This window comes from Clupea harengus, chromosome 8 (genome assembly GCF_900700415.2).
Source record: "Clupea harengus chromosome 8, Ch_v2.0.2, whole genome shotgun sequence".
Lineage (NCBI taxonomy): Eukaryota > Metazoa > Chordata > Actinopteri > Clupeiformes > Clupeidae > Clupea > Clupea harengus.
The window spans coordinates 25,861,010-25,877,443 of NC_045159.1; the positions used below are offsets into that span (position 1 = coordinate 25,861,010).

At 43.1% G+C, this 16,434-nt stretch overlaps 2 protein-coding genes across 3 annotated transcripts in view; both read left to right on the top strand.

The window, feature by feature from the left end:
* The window catches only part of LOC105906638 (voltage-gated potassium channel subunit beta-2-like), a 16,703-nt gene extending 10,796 nt beyond the window's left edge, over window positions 1-5,907 (top strand). For both annotated transcript variants that reach the window (XM_031572498.2, XM_031572499.2), the window contains 13 exons: window positions 1,090-1,133; window positions 1,257-1,294; window positions 1,834-1,913; window positions 2,198-2,242; window positions 2,564-2,608; window positions 2,758-2,801; window positions 2,996-3,082; window positions 3,227-3,312; window positions 3,410-3,530; window positions 4,142-4,236; window positions 4,691-4,811; window positions 5,256-5,344; window positions 5,690-5,907. In XM_031572498.2, coding sequence (XP_031428358.1) covers window positions 1,090-1,133; window positions 1,257-1,294; window positions 1,834-1,913; window positions 2,198-2,242; window positions 2,564-2,608; window positions 2,758-2,801; window positions 2,996-3,082; window positions 3,227-3,312; window positions 3,410-3,530; window positions 4,142-4,236; window positions 4,691-4,811; window positions 5,256-5,344; window positions 5,690-5,779 — 985 coding nt within the window. In that variant the 3' untranslated portion in view covers window positions 5,780-5,907. The remainder of the gene's footprint in view (window positions 1-1,089; window positions 1,134-1,256; window positions 1,295-1,833; window positions 1,914-2,197; window positions 2,243-2,563; window positions 2,609-2,757; window positions 2,802-2,995; window positions 3,083-3,226; window positions 3,313-3,409; window positions 3,531-4,141; window positions 4,237-4,690; window positions 4,812-5,255; window positions 5,345-5,689) is intronic.
* A 4,012-nt stretch (window positions 5,908-9,919) lies between these two features.
* Window positions 9,920-16,369, top strand: slc25a11 (solute carrier family 25 member 11). The gene is made up of 8 exons (XM_012834871.2): window positions 9,920-10,124; window positions 10,946-11,098; window positions 11,650-11,856; window positions 12,238-12,328; window positions 12,508-12,598; window positions 13,040-13,139; window positions 13,799-13,850; window positions 14,700-16,369. Exons 1-8 carry the CDS (start codon window positions 10,060-10,062, stop codon window positions 14,853-14,855), a joined length of 915 nt encoding a protein of 304 aa, XP_012690325.1. The 5' UTR covers window positions 9,920-10,059; the 3' UTR covers window positions 14,856-16,369.
* The last annotated feature ends 65 nt before the right edge of the window (window positions 16,370-16,434 follow it).

A 16,434-nucleotide genomic window follows, 5' to 3' on the forward strand; every position in this document is an offset into this window, starting at 1 on the left:
AGCGCTCTGACAGTCTGTCTCTTTCCATCTCTCTTCCTGCTGGACGTGCGGGCGGGCAGATGAGAAGCTGCCGCGCCCGCGCCCGCAGATCCGTCGCTGCTCCAGCTGGCAACGGTGCTGCTGCTCCACGCCACTAATTACAATGGAGGAGAGATCCTGTGCCGTTTCTTCCCCTCCCTCTTCACTGTGCCAGTTCCCCCATATTCCCTCCATTTCCAGTCACCGGTGGGAGTGTTGGAAGTAGCTCTTTTTTATCTCCTGGTGACTGACAGGTTATCATATTCCTAGTAAGCTTTGTAAGAAATGTCTTTATTTGCCGATAGCGTCAGACCCGTATACAACTGTTGCATAGCATTTCTTAAACATTGTTTCTACATTTGGACTGTGAAACATTTTCTATTTCATTCAGTTCAGTTAAATCAGTTACACTTTAATACTTTATCAGTGAAATTTCTTTTTATTTGATCAGAGCTCTTGTTTAAAACGATCTATCAATACAATGCCTATGTAAGGCTCATGTTCGTTGTATTAATAATTAGGTTAGTTATCCCTCCTAACATCATAAAGGCTCAATGGTAGGCCCTGACCATATTATGTAAGGTCAAAGTAGGCTATATAAACTCTATTACCAAAAAGGTTGCCATTAGGCTACTTTGCTGTTTTTTTAAGGTTTCTCGTTACGTTTCTATACCATCAACCCGCGCCCCTCTTGGTGTATCTCCGTGCCCCTCCTGGTGTTACTCCGCGCCCCACACTTTGGGAACCACTTGGTTAATGTAAGGAGAGGGGGGGGGGGGGTGATATGTGGAACAAGGTGTGGAGGTGTTCTGGGGACACGCCTTATTCCGCTGCAGAGCCCAGAGAAACCTGCCCAGTCAGACTGCACTGAGTAATGAGCCCAAAGTTGTTTCACGGAATGTGATTTGCTAAAATGGAGGCGAGGGGCAGAGTGGATTATTAGATTGGGGAGAGTGTCAGGTTGAGGCTTTAGAAGGCTTTGTCTTTGCAAGAAGTGTTTCCAAATAAGGCAGCGCAATTTCTCTCTCTCTAATCTCGTTCTCTGTCTCTCCATCTCACTCTAATTCACAGGAACCTTGGGAAGTCTGGTCTGCGAGTGTCCTGTTTAGGCCTAGGTAAGTACACACTCACATAATGGTCTTTGTGTGTGTGTGGTGTGTGTGTGTGTGTGTGTGTGTGTGTGTGTGTGTGTGTGTGTATTTCTAGCTAATCATATTCTTTCATTATTCTGTTTCCAGGTACCTGGGTGACCTTTGGTTCTCAGATCTCAGATGAGGTTAGCGCTGTGAATATGTTTTTGTCTTAATCATTTATTTCTTTGATTGTTTTTTGACATTATTTATTCAATCCTCCCTTATTAAAAGGCAGAGGAAAACCAGGAAGCCTCTGCTCCTTCACAGTCATGATCTGGCCCAAGCATATGCACACACACACACACACACACACACACACACACACACACACACACACACACACACACACACACACACACACACACACACACACACACACACACACACACACACACACACACACACACACACACACACACACACACACAAGAACACACAAATACCAAGCAGCTGCCCAGCCCGACCTCAGTCTTCAAAAGGCCATTGGACAGCTCCCCCAGGGCACCGAGGGGTTAAGTGCCCTTCTCAAGGGCGCACAGACACTAGATGATGAAGGACCGAAGGGATTGCTCATTTTCTCCCTCCCCAGAGATACTGTGTAGTACATCTCATCAGAGATGTATGACCCTGTGTCATGAACACTGTTAAATACTCATCCGGCTCACTCTTGCCCCACACCCAGATGGCAGAGAACCTGATGACCATAGCATACGAGAATGGGGTGAACCTGTTTGACACGGCAGAGGTCTACGCCTCAGGCCGGTAAGCAACCATAGAGAACATTTATCCTGATCAGGTGCATGCTTTTGACTCATCCATCATCCAGTGTCATCCATTTATGGGCCTCTCTCCTGCCAATAACACATGGTTTTGCATTGATTAATGCGTGCGTTATAGTCTGAATAATGGCCATTGCCTGTATTTTTTTACCTGAGGGTATTTATAGATTCTGGCATGAAATCGTGTCATGACAACTTTATCTCCTCCTGTCCCCATCCCCCCGTTCTCTCCCTGTCCCCGCCGTCTCGCTGTGACATCGACTGCAGGGCGGAAATCACTCTTGGGAACATCATCAAGAAGAAAGGATGGAGGTGAGAGCCAGCGTGAGCTCTGTTAGCGTAAATAGCGAGCGGCAGCCTGACATTAGTCATACGTGATGTGCAATGCTTTGTGTTCAAATGCATCGCACCATGTCACACAGTCCTCTGTGTGTGTGTGTGTGTGTGTGTGTGTGTGTTTGACAGATGCTCTAAGCTAGGGTGATATACTCATAGCGTATGCTCTTATGCCTCATCCGTGAACAACGTCTGAGAGGGAACTTCTGGGCTGCTGTATTAGATTAGTCCCTGGACTTCATAGTCGGGGCAGTGTTGTTTGTGACGATTATATAATGTCTTTCCAATATGCTTTAGGAGATCCAGTTACGTAGTGACAACCAAGATCTACTGGGGAGGACAGTAAGTTCAGTGTGAAAAAGGCAAAAAATATATAGAAAATATATCACACATACAGATATATATAGATACGTATATAGATGTAAATATATACCCTAATACATGTAAAAGGAAAACTCAACTCTCCTGACTTTGTATTTCTAATCCTACAGAGCAGAGACGGAGAGAGGGCTTTCCAGAAAGCATATCATTGAAGGTAAGGCCTATTCCACTGCGTTAATGAGCAGTATACGGAGGTGGATGATGGTCATTACACAACTATGAGTGCTTGATTTCTGATGGCGATGGTTCTAATGATGGTGGTAGTGATTACAGGGGAAGAGGTAATGCTTGTGGTAATGATGGCCGTGTGTTATAGTGATGGTGGTAATGTTACGTTTGGGTTTAAAGGTCTTCGAGGATCCTTGTCCAGACTGCAGTTAGAATATGTCGACATAGTCTTTGCCAACCGTAATGATGTCAACAGCCCAATGGAAGGTCAGTGATGGTCACATTCAAGATTATGTATATCTGCTGCTTATGATGACAAGATATCACTTGACATATGGTTACGTGTATGTGTGTGTGTGTGTGTGTGTGTGTGTGTGTGTGTGTGTGTGTGTGTGAACGTGCCCTTTGCAGAAGTCGTGCGTGCAATGACCTTTGTAATAAACCAGGGCATGGCAATGTACTGGGGAACGTCCCGGTGGAGCGCCATGGAAATCATGGTGAGTGGCTAACGTTCGCCATCTCTCAACCGTCTGCTGCTGTTGTTTCTCAGCGGTTCCACGTGTTGCTGAAAGCAATTCTGTTCTCCACCACTAGGAGGCGTACTCAGTGGCGCGTCAGTTTAACCTGATCCCGCCCGTGTGTGAGCAGGCTGAGTATCACTACTTCCAGAGGGACAAGGTGGAAGTTCAACTGCCTGAACTCTATCACAAGATAGGTCAGTCATAATCCTGTGCCTCTCCATGGCCAGACTACATTATAAATGTCATTACATCATTTCCACATTTCTGACAGGAGGATTATGGCAGTCATTATTAGGTATTATAATCCCCGACAGTCACCCCCCACCCCACCCCCCACACCCCCACCACCAGCACTACACACACACACACACACACACACACTCGCCACAACCCAGATCTAGAACAACTTTACAGATGCACACGTGTATTGGTGATTGCAGAACAATATTGGTGTTCTGAAAATGTTTTTATATGGATGATGATTGTACAGAAGACGATGGTCATCATATCTATTTTAAATTAAAATGTAACAATTAAAGTAAAGTCAAACGTTCCTGTGATTGAATGTGCATAACAAGGCTCTAACAACACTAAGCTTATGGGGAGGATTCTCAGGAAGCGTGCATACTAATAAAACATCTGCATCAAGTCATTTTGGATTAAAAGTGTTTGTTAAATGAACGAATGTAAAAATCTGTTAAATGTTGTCCTCACCCTCTGTCTCTTCTTGCCCATCGCCTTCATGTCCATGTGGCCTCTCTTATACTCTCTTCCATTCTCTGCTCCTACCTCCATTCTTGCTCAGGAGTGGGAGCAATGACCTGGTCCCCTCTGGCATGTGGGCTGATCACTGGAAAGTACACTGACGGCGTCCCAGACGTCTCCCGAGCTGCTATGAAAGTAAGTCAACGTGAAGAGTATTTTTCGTTGCTTTTATGAGGTACGGCAAATAGTTACATAGTAGCAGATGTGTCACTGTATTTTGAAAAAACGGATTTCTTATTTTTAGAAACAAGAAAAACAAGACGCTTGATTTGTTCATTTAATGTGATTACAATTAAGTGTATTATTCCCATGGCAGTGTGTCTGTGAGAGTATGCCATACAGACAGGGGTAGACATGATTGCTGTGTGTCTGTGAGAGTATGCCATACAGACAGGGGTAAACATGATTGCTGTGTGTCTGTGAGAGTATGCCATACAGACAGGGGTAAACATGATTGCTGTGTGTCTGTGAGAGTACGACATACAGACAGGGGTAAACATGATCGCAGTGTGTCTGTGAGAGTATGACATACAGACAGGGGTAGACATAATCGCTGTGTATTTTACACTGGCCATTTTGTGTTCGCCAGGGCTACCAGTGGCTGAAGGAGCGTGTGAGCAGTGAGGAGGGTCGCAGACAGCTGGCCAAAATCAAAGAGCTCCACCTGCTGGCTGACAGAATGGGCTGCACTGCTGCACAACTAGCTATTGGTATGTACTTTACTTTAATACTTTACATCTAATTCTGTTTGTTTGTGTGTGTGTGTGTGTGTGTGTGTGTGTGTGTGTGTGTGTGTGTGTCTGTGCACTGATGTGATGTCATATTTGACCCAAAAACTGTAAAATATAACACTGGCCAAAAATCAAGTAGAAGAGGATATTTCTTGATTTGAGTGAAAACATTGCAATGCATTGCATAGCATTGCATTGAATTGAAATTGCATGTAATACATTACAGAGGAAACAGTAATGGATATGTAGACGTCAAGTATTATGCATCATAAATATTTCTATCTAGATATTTCTATAAACCATACAGGAACTATCTTGTACAATGCCATTGCCCAGTTGCGATATTCCACTTGACAGAATGCAGCATAGATGTAAAAGAAAAGAAACAGACCTGACATGGGTCCATATTTGTACCCCTTACAGCCTGGTGCCTGCGCAGTGAAGGGGTCAGCTCTGTGCTCATGGGCGTCTCAAACGCAGAGCAGCTCATTGAAAACCTGGGGGCCATGCGGGTACGTCTTCTTATCCTACCAACCACACAGCAACCAGGCCCACGACCACACCATGGTCACACACACACACACACACACACACACACACACACACACACACACACACACACACACACACACACACACACACACACACACACACACACACACACACACACACACACACACACGTGTATTGTTGAACTGTCTCATATTAAACATTTTGTTTAACTTCTCCAAACAATAAGAGTGAAATTTGAATTGTACTCATTCTAATTGCACTTAATACTGCGTCTATTAAAAAAAAAAAGAGTGAACACACAAGTAAATGTGTGGAGGTTCACACTGTTTCCCTTTGTCTGTCAGCTGCTCTCCCAGATGACTCCCACGACAGTGAACGAGATTGACGCTCTGCTGGGCAACAAGCCTCACTCCAAGAAAGAGACGCGTGCATGAAGGAAGGCTGAAATGCGAGGCGAAGAGATAGAGACTGTGCCGATGCAGGATGAGGAATGCAACACGAGGGAGAGAGGACGCCACACACAGAGGAACATCGCTTCTTTGCCCTCCTGCATAACCAATAAAACCTGCATGTCTTCTGCAACATTGTGCTTCCAGTATATGCGCACAACAGCCCTGCGCATCTCTTTGTATCTTATATTTAAAAAGAAAAAAAAATGGATAACCTACTTTGAGCAACAACTACAACAATAGCATTGACAAAAACAAAAAGATTACACACGAAACATGACCAGGCTTAGTTCATTTCTGTACATGGACAAAGGGCGGTGTAGATGCATTTCAGTCTCTGTCTTCCAGGAATAGGGTTGATGGGACTGGGATCCTTTGAAACCGAGAGAGATGGACATTCGACTGGTAGCAATTTTACAGCAATTCCTCCCCTCTCCCCTCTTCAAAGAGACTATTATCTGAAACAGAAGAGTTGGATCATTTCACTGCCACAATGCAAAAGTGATACTAGACAGATAAATCTTTCCTCCTTATTTTCCGAATGGATATATGATTGAGTCGGTGTGTGTGCGTGTTAGAATGTATGAATGTAGATGCCTGCACGTGTGTATGAATATGAATATGAATAATACATGTCTGAATATATGTGTGTTTTGCACAGTACTGCCAGGCTAGACAGATATGGTCCACCTATTGTATCTGGCACCAGGTGTAGTGAGGTGAAATGTGTAGCACTGTGTGTGTGTGTGTGTGTGTGTGTGTTTGCGTCTGTGTGTATCTGCTGCTATTTTGTGGCACCGTGCATCAGTAACAACACCAGTCTTCCTCCCCTCTCCCTTCCTCTTGTAAAACTGTGTTAAACTGTGCGCATGACCCTTTAAGAAAGAAAAGGTTTCCTGTGGGGGGGGGGGGGGGGGGGGAGGGCTGGTATAGCATGGCTTGTTTGTTTTGGTATATGTAGATTCGCAGCACCTCATCTGTAAACAGCCTCTGCCTTGTCTTTTTGCACTAACTAGTTCAGGGTCCAGATGTAAAGAGAGTCCATGGTCTTCTGAGGCCAGAAGAGGTCATTCTGTACACACACGAAAAAAAAAAAAACGTTCTCTGCGACAATGACAATGAGAAGAATCCTCCACCGAGCAATTTGTGTTAGTGTGCGAGTGAATGTGTTATGTGTTAATGTGCAAATTCAGCTACAGATGGTGAAGAAAGTGTCCTCTCTGGTTATAGAGGCTGTATTAATATGAGGAGATCACTGGAGATGCTGCTAAGTTATTAGCTGTCCGAAACAGAAGCTGGCTCACTCTGTAATGAAAATGCAGCCAGCTGCACAGCTTTGTGTGAACAGTGTTCCACTGAACAACCACCCTCAGTTTGCTTGTGGAAGTTCTATCGAGTGAAAGGGTACATAAACATGCTAGTTTGGTAGGGGTGCCGTGTTTTGCTTTGAATAGATGAAGCTATCGTTGATCACATGGTAGGATTTGCAAGTCAGTGTAGACGTCTAGACAGTATGATGAAAGGCCGCATCTGTGTTTTTCTCTGTTTTTTGTTTGTTTGTAGCAAAGGATTCGTCTCAGCCGTTTGTGCCACTTTCTAAAACTGAAGGTTAATCAGGACTGATTTGGGATTGAGGGATTTTTGTACATGAAAAGGGTGAATTGATACTAGAATACCATTATTTTGTGTGAATCACAAAAACAGCTGACTTATTTCATGATTTGTTGGTTAAACCTTTCAAATCATGAAAAGATGTAATGTTCTGTTGATTAAGTTTGTCTTTAGGTCAGTTCGTTTAAAGCATACTGTATGTCATTTCAGTGTTGAAGTTCTTTTTGTCCTTTCCGGTTCTCAGCCAAGTTAGTGTACGTAGTGAGGATCCAGGGGAACTAGGTGAGGTTTATCATTAGAACCACACTTCACTCTACTGCTTTTTGATCAGGAGCTCATCCAATAGTATTGGAGTCACCATGTGAAGGCACTTTTGGGTGGAAATCCCCTCTGTTACTGTGTATCCCCCCCCCCCTCAATGGTTCAAGTCAACAATTCTCCTGGTAATGTGCTGACCAGTTCTGGTGTTTGTTTATGTTCACAGTAGTCCATGGCTTATGTAAATAATGTACTTGAGTTGCTTTTGAAGAGAATTCTGTTTTGATTTTAATGAATGACATTAGGGATGCCAGAATATGAAATATGGCTTTTTTATGTATTATTATTTGCAGAAACTTACCGAAACAGAAGGTCAACCAACCAATGTATATACAATTAGTGCACTCCTAAATGCTATATATTTGCCTGTACATCTTTTATTTTACTGTTATGCAAGAAAAAGAACGAAAAAAAACACACTTGGGCTGTGTAATGTGTTTTGCCTGCCTCCAAAATATCAGAAAACAATGATCATATATTGACTTAATTACGTTTTTTTTAGGTGTTATCGAAATGGGGTCTGTGCAATAGTAATGGGTATGCTAGCATGTAGACAGAAGGCGTGTCTCTTGAGGAGTGAGATTTACTATGGCACAGCACTGGAATCCACTACATACAACAGTCACAGTGAGTCATTCTTTGCTAGGCCTTGCACCAACGTTAATTCATGGTAACTCTTGGCACCCCTGCTCCATACACGTACACTCATTCATAAACATACAGCTTTGAGTGCATCTTGTTCTTCAAAATCACACTGGTTTATATCCTATCCTATCCGACACAAATATTGACATTTTTTTCTGCTACAATTCAAACTAATTTACCCTGCAGAGTTTTAAGGTCCGATTAGGGACAAGTTGAACTGTGACAGTCCCATAACACATTGAACGTGATCACCCTTAAAATATACCTCTGGATGTGACTACCAGAAAGGTCCCTAAGCAGATCTCTGGGTCCATCTTTTGTTACATGACCTTGAAATGTTTTGTGTCACTCTTCCTCTTTGGAGAGTGGCCGCTGCTAATTTTCATAAGTAGTTGAGTCACTTGGCTAACAGCTGTGAAATTTCACTCCCAAATTTGGTGACCTCATTGCAGTCTGATGATGAAATGCAATTAATACCAGGCTGTAGCCACTGATCCCACAAAACACTGTGCAGCTGATCTCAGGACCTCTGTGTGTACGTCATGACGACAACATTGACCCAGTTACTCCACCATGCGCTCAAAATAGATAAGGGGTACCAGGGGGGGGTAAATATGCAGTGTTACAGGATTTGTGTAGAAAGTTCACTCTAAGCCCCTAAAGTCCTTCTTTGACGTGTGGGCTCTACATAATCTCTTGTGCTTTGGGGTCAAATGTACGAGTGTCTCATCCGGCCAGTTTCAAAACTCTCACCCCTCAAGAGCTGTAACGGCTTCCTGTACTACCTCAGCAACTGGTGTACGTACCATGTGTGATGCTATTAGATGGCTGAACTACGTCACCAACATTGAAGTCCTGATTAAAGCGATGCCCAGCATGGAGTCCGTCCGACCACTATGGCGGTAGCGCTTGGCAGGTTGTGCATCATACCTTAAGGACATGAAGATTCCTAGAATAGTCTTCTGCAATGCTGGAAAAATGAAACAGACTGCTGTGTAAAAAAAAAAGGGGAACTGTGCAATCGCAGGGTGGTATCCCCTTTCAATCCCTTGTATCAACCAGAGGGAGGTGCCATTTCGATTGTTGGCTCTAATTACAAGTGGACACTCCATGAATTAAACAATATGTCAGTAGAACTGCAAGCATTCACATCAAAAGCACTAACATCGCATGTGCTGTCTCTGGCAGACAGGCAGACAGGACAGACAGACAGACAGACAGACAGGCAGACAGACAAACAAGACAGACATACAGATAGATAGATACATAGACAGATAGATAGATCCACATTAGGTCTCCCCTATCATTTTGTTACTGACAAAATAGTGTGTTCATGCTACAAAATGTTTCTGAAAATAGTCTATTATTGTTTATCTTTTTTGTCACTTCGTTTTCTCCCCACACTGCACTTCATTTCACGTCGCCGACAATTTACAAATACAAATACTAATACAAAAACAAATTGAGTGCGCCCCTGTGAAATGGTATCATCGAAGAGGGACGTCACGTACGTGCTCGTTACCGTCATTTTGCTTCCATTTCTGATTGGGCTGTTGCACCGTTTGCGGACGTGCGCGGTCCCGCTGTGTCACCTTGCTGGATACTGAAGCCTGCGGTGTTGCAGTGGAGAAGCAAGGGACACTGATAACAGTAACAAGTGTCCTAGCTGGGAACCCATAAACACCAGAGCCATGGCAACTGCAAAGCCCAAAACCTCTCCGAAAGCTGTAAAGTTTCTTTTCGGCGGTTTGGCTGGGTATGTAAAGAGATTACTGTAACGCTCGCTAGCTAACCTGTGCAGCGGGGCTTTGCCTCTGCAAACTATCAATGTCAGTGGAACGCTAGCTAGCTAGCTTCCGAAGTGAGTAGCGGTATTAACTTTGATTCCTCTTTGTGTTGGGAACTGACAGTGCTTGTGGAAAATGAGAGATGCATTAACGCACTGATTACGCAAAGAGATCCCTATCTCCTCCATTGTATCCCAATGAGGAATGGAGCTAGCTATGGTTCTTAGATGGAAGGCCCGGATTGATCTTGGGCCATGTCACCTCACCAAGACCACTGACAGCCAGAAGTGTGGCCCAGAGGCTTTAAATGTCGTCAGTTAAGACTAGTCTTGTGCTATTTCGTAATTTCAAGAATATGTTGCAATGTAATGTTTTACCCTTTCGCTCAGTTTACGAACTATAATCGTTTCATTACATTTAACGTTACTTAAAATAAATGGAAGTGGTCAAACATGTTTGTTACATTTCCAGCACAGAGACGCATAACCAATACCACATTTTTGTTATGGCTCTTGAATTGCGCAAGCTAAGTGGAGTTTACATTCCTGCTGTGATTTAGCTTTTGCTCAGCTTGAGGCAACCCTTTGGCCCATATCAGTGTAACCCACTGCTGTTTTAAAAATAACTCTGGTGCATGGCCACACGAATGATATTGTCTTCATCACTAATGAAAATGAAACACCACTACTTTGGTGATGGCACTGGTAAATACTCAACTACATTTTCCTTGGACATACAGTTGTGTGACCATGTGATTTAGTAAAATACTCCTGTTACTCTCTTTCGGCAGAATGGGGGCCACGGTGTTTGTCCAGCCGCTGGATCTGGTAAAGAACAGGATGCAGCTGCAAGGACAGGGTTCCAAAGCTCGTGAGTACAAGACCAGCTTCCACGCCTTGACCGGCATCCTTAAGAATGAGGGCCTAGGAGGAATCTACACAGGGTAAGAAAACAGAAATATGCTAAGGCGCATATGCCTACCATATACATGGGCCTTTTTTGACATTTTAATTAAAAAAATTGTGCCTGCATTTATATGCAAGGCCTTGTTACTCCTTTTTAATATCATGTTGACTACACTTGATTGAGCCACAGGCATATACCCATGAATATGCCTGCATATACATGGCAGGTCCAGTCTTTTTGCTGTAAAACAAGGTTACTTTTTGTGTTGAGCTAGTAGCTTGGATTCGTTTGAGTGCGATGAAAGCGCCTGGACTATTTTAGCGATCAAATTATAAGAGGAGGTCTTTCGGCATCCACAACCATTTGTCCCTTTGCTACCACTACCAGTCAAAACACTGGTAACACAGACTTTCACAGAACCTTAGACTATGAGGTGGAAATCGTATTCCAAAGAAATATACAGAAATACATTTTATCACTGGGTAATCATCAATGTCACATGTGAAAGCATGTTCCGGAACCGGAAAAAAGGGCTTTTTGTTTTTGGCTGTTCTTCTACATTAAATATTTCTCCCTCTTCTCCACTAGTCTTTCTGCTGGTCTGCTCAGGCAAGCCACGTATACCACCACAAGGTTGGGCATCTACACTGTTCTCTTTGAGCGTATGACCAAAGCCGACGGCACTCCGCCAAACTTCTTGATGAAGGCCTTGATTGGCATGACCGCCGGGGCCACGGGCGCGTTCGTGGGCACCCCCGCAGAGGTGGCCCTTATCCGCATGACCGCCGACGGACGGTAAGCCAGGTGACAGGGATGATGCCGAGTACAATCACAAACCAAAACAACGCTAGCACCTTGTTACAGTTATAGTTACAACTGTGTGCTTGTTTTAAAGCAGCTGACACTCTGAAGTGCAACCCACCAGTGAGAATGAATCTGCTAAGATCAATAAAAGTGCAGTTAAAATGCAGTTTAAACCAACTTAATAAGGCATTAGTGGATATGAACAGAAGAAGACGTCAGAACAGCAATACTAGCCTGTGGCCTTATGTTCTGTACATTTGCAATGGCATTAAAGGATTGCTGGACTTTGGGGCCTTCAGGGTTAGGCCATAGGGTACAAAGTCTCCATTGAAGGTGAGGTTCTAAAGTCATCTTACCCCATCTCTTCCACAGTTTGCCTCCAGATCAGAAGAGGGGTTACTCCAATGTCTTCAATGCTCTTGCCAGGATTACCCGTGAAGAAGGGGTCACGACACTTTGGAGGGTATGTATATGTAGGCCTGCATGTCTATGTATGAGGGTGTGTTTGTGTGTGTGTGAGTAAAGTGAAAGAGTAAAGGGAAATTTAAGTGTATTTTCAGATATTTAATGGTCAAATGTATGATTGCAACTGACATTTGTATAGCATTAAGACTTGTCTGTGGTTGTGTGTGTGTGTTTTAGGGTTGTATACCTACCATGGCTCGGGCTGTGGTTGTGAATGCTGCTCAGCTAGCTTCATACTCTCAGTCGAAACAGGCTCTGATTGATTCAGGTGAGTGCTATCGTCCCTCATTAGTCAGCATTTATTATTTTTTTTATTTGTGGGCTTTTTATGCCTTTATTTGGACAGGACAGGACAGTGAAGTGTATGACAGGAAGCGAGGCGGAGGGAGAGAAATGGGAAATGACATCAGGCCAGACCTGTGTCCCCGCGGGCAAAGAAGCCCGTAAATGGGGGGACTTATCGGCTTGCGCCACCATGCCCCCAATAGTCAGCATTTAAAGTGGTAGTCTGGCAAAGCATGGAACCCATGAACCAAATAAGATCAAACGAAAATGCACCCAGTGCTGGTTACACCAAATGTCAACTGTTGAGAAATAAAAAAAATCTGCAATTGTTAAGACATACTCCACCTGTATAAACAGTGGGATTACTGTATTGTTGCATTGGTCGTATATGTTCATATTCTGATTCTTTGTTTTGGTTTCTCAGGATATTTCAGCGATGGTATCTTCCTCCATTTCTGTGCCAGTATGATCAGCGGGCTTGTCACCACTGCAGCCTCCATGCCTGTGGACATCGTGAAGACGAGGTATGTTCACAGTCGCCTGGCAGTGTGTGGTGGACATCTCCATGTCTTTGTGAATAAACCACCATCTTGTTACGTGTCCAGTAACACATCTGTTACACATGCCTTGCTGCTCTCTTCCTTTGCGTATACTACTTAACTGTGCTGGTTGTCAAATAGTGACTTCATTTATACTCATGAACCTCACTGATTTGAGATTCGCACTTTTTCAATCTAATCAGTTTTCCTTCATGTAGGACAGTTTACCGTTGGTTTATATAATGGTTTCTAATTATTTCCGTGATAGATTATTCTTCATACTATCTCAAGTGATCTCAAATTTAGCTTCAGGTATTTCATCAGGCACAAGCCCCACCTGTTGACTTTAGTGTGTCTAGTGTTTGAATGGCAAGCGGTGATTATTGGCAGTGGTTGGGACTTACAATAGAGGTGAAGTGGTAAAAAGAGCCAGCATGAAACGCCATGTGCACAACACAAGGCATCACTTTAAGTGGTTCCTTGGAAATAAAATGCAAGCCTTTGACTCGTGCCAGTATGACCTGGACCATGTTGAGTTGTGGAGAGAGCAAACCTCTCTTCAAATGATCAAATGTGTGAAGTGTCTGTCCATACGTACTCAGTCCTTATTCTCTGGGACCTCTTGTCTTTTTCTAAATCTCTAGGATCCAGAGCATGAGAATGATTGACGGCAAGCCAGAGTACAGAAATGGACTGGTAAGTGTTGCTTGTTTCATTTGCACGTGCAGTATATGCTGCCCAGTAACCCTCTTGCATTTGTTCAGATGATTTGAGAGGAAACACTGAGACGGCTATAGAGCTGACCTTTAAAGAGTAAAAAGGGGGGAGGAGTGGAGGCCTGAAGGACAGATCCAGAGTAAAGGGCAAGACTTTCAGTGAGTGCATTGGCTATAAGTAGGTTCTTAATGTTGAGCACTAGGAAGTTCATTATCAGGTCTTTGTGCATGTGTTCCCCCACATTCCTTAAATGTTGGCTAAATCATTCTTAATTCTTAATTCTTTTTAGTGCTTTGTAGGTGAAATGTACTTTTGTTTCTTGTTGACTTCTTGGCTATTTTGAATGCTTAGTCATACTGTTCTATCGGGCAGTACTTCTGCCATAAGTGTTTCATTCTTTATATTATCCTTGCTGGTATCAGTACTGATTGTATTATGTGCACCTTCATCACATTTGTTCGGTGGCTGAGGAATGAAGTGTGTTTAGCTGTACTTCCTGTTTCTCCTCTATTTGTTATTGGCTCCCCTGGGTACCTGATCGCTCCCCCTTTCTCCTTTTTATCTCGCCTCCACCCCGTCTCTATTTTCCCTCTCTTACTTCTGAAAATCTTCTTCCTGGCCTGCTTACATTACCCCAGCCTCCTTTCTGTTTTTAGCTTTTTGTTCCTAGTCACTATCTCTCAAGGGTTCCCTGGAGACAAAACTTGATGAGACTGACTTCACACAATCTTGAGTCCTCCTGCACTACTGCATTGACTTTAGCTGGCTTAGGCTTGTGAATTCGTTGAGAACTGTTAAGTGATGCCACCACCCTTTCTTCCCCCGCAGGATGTGCTGGCGACGGTGATCCGTAAAGAGGGATTCTTCAGCCTGTGGAAGGGCTTCACCCCGTACTACGCTCGACTGGGTCCTCACACGGTTCTCACCTTCATCTTCCTGGAACAGATGAACAAATACTACAAAGTCTATTTCCTTGACTCATAGAAATGTGTTGTGAATGGTGGGGACACAGCAGAGGAGCACAGTCTCAATTGTGAGGGGGCTTGAGTGGGTGTGTACCCACTTGCTTGCCATTTCATTGATAGAGTAGTAAATTGAACCTTTATTCACCCTGGTTTACTTTAAGTTCCTGCTAACGGTTGAGGACACAAGGGTAAATAAATGGCCCTCCACAAATGGGTTGTGCACCACTGTAGTGTACACTCACCCTAAACTGTGACTGCACTAAACTAAGATTGATTTCACCACCCAAGCGGCTTCGTTTCTGTCGGGGCTAGCCACAAGCTGTCACTCAAACTGACCTCACTAGATCAAATTAAACACAAATCTCTGTTCCTGACTCCTCTTCAGACTTACTTTTACAGTATTTGACGGACATCTGTAGAAGACCTCATTTAGTGTCGACACGAATGAACATGTACAGACTGCCTGAATACTGAATATGTTTATGAAACCCTTTTAAGTTCACAAAGACTCTCCATTACTGGAGTACCATCTACAGAGCACACACATTCAGTACCCGATGCAGGTATTACTGTGAACTTTTTGAAAAGCTTGTTTGACCTTGGTGATTTCCATTGTTTTTCATGATTGTCCTGTGTCTTTGGGTAGTCACCTCTAACTTATATATTCACTTCCTGTGTATCTAGGTTTCAAAATCAGAGTTGGCACTTGCAAGGGTCTCTTTGTTGCAACAAGCTTGACTTCAGTTGACAGTCATCTCTAACATTCAAAACATATACAATTTGTTCAAGCAGGAATGCCATCAGTGTCACCAAATACAGCCGACCCTACTGTGTTCAGATAGAGGTTATGGTTTTGGCAACTAATATATGTACACTTGGAGTTGTGGGAGTTAACAGAAGTCACTTCAGAATTGTAACCTCTTCACACTTATTTGCTGTTGTAGCTCCATACACTGCCAGCAACTAATTGGAAAGAAAAGCATCAAATTCCTATCTACAATGTTACTAAAATGTTATTGTGAAGTACCATGTGGTACATTTGAAAATACCATGAATGCTTGGTAATGATTGTACAGTCAAGACTGCTTTCTACCCATTGCACCCACTAACGGTTCTTAAATACGGAGTCATTGTATTCAAATTTCTCTATCATGCCCGATATTTACCCATGCCAGAACAATACAATAATCTGATTTGAGGACATATTAATGATATAGGTACATAGGATCATGATGACTATAATGTAATATAATTTACACAAATGGGAGTATACTGAACTTTTTTTTTATTACTCAAGATTAGGACATCATAAAGCCCAATTATGCAGTATTGTGAGTCATATGTTTTCTTTGTGTTTCACCACCAACCTGTTCATTTCTGTTAATTTATACAAACATTGTTCCCTTCATTTCTTAAAACCAGAGGGAGTACTGGTTTTCTCTGATGTAAAACATCTATTCTGAGATTCTGGTTCTAAAGCAACAAACAAAAAAAAGAAACAAAAAATAAATAAATATTGTTCTTTGAAAGTCAGCTTTGTGTGTTGAGAAATTGTATTTATGTACTGCGTTATGTGGATTCATTTGTGTGTAGACATG

Coding starts and splice junctions, on each gene's coding strand:
- slc25a11 (XM_012834871.2), top strand. CDS start 10,060: ATGGCAACTGCAAAGCCCAAAACCTCTCCGAAAGCTGTAAAGTTTCTT. Junction 10,125..10,945: donor CTTTTCGGCGGTTTGGCTGG/GTATGTAAAGAG, acceptor CTCTTTCGGCAG/AATGGGGGCCACGGTGTTTG. Junction 12,329..12,507: donor GGGTCACGACACTTTGGAGG/GTATGTATATGT, acceptor TGTGTGTTTTAG/GGTTGTATACCTACCATGGC.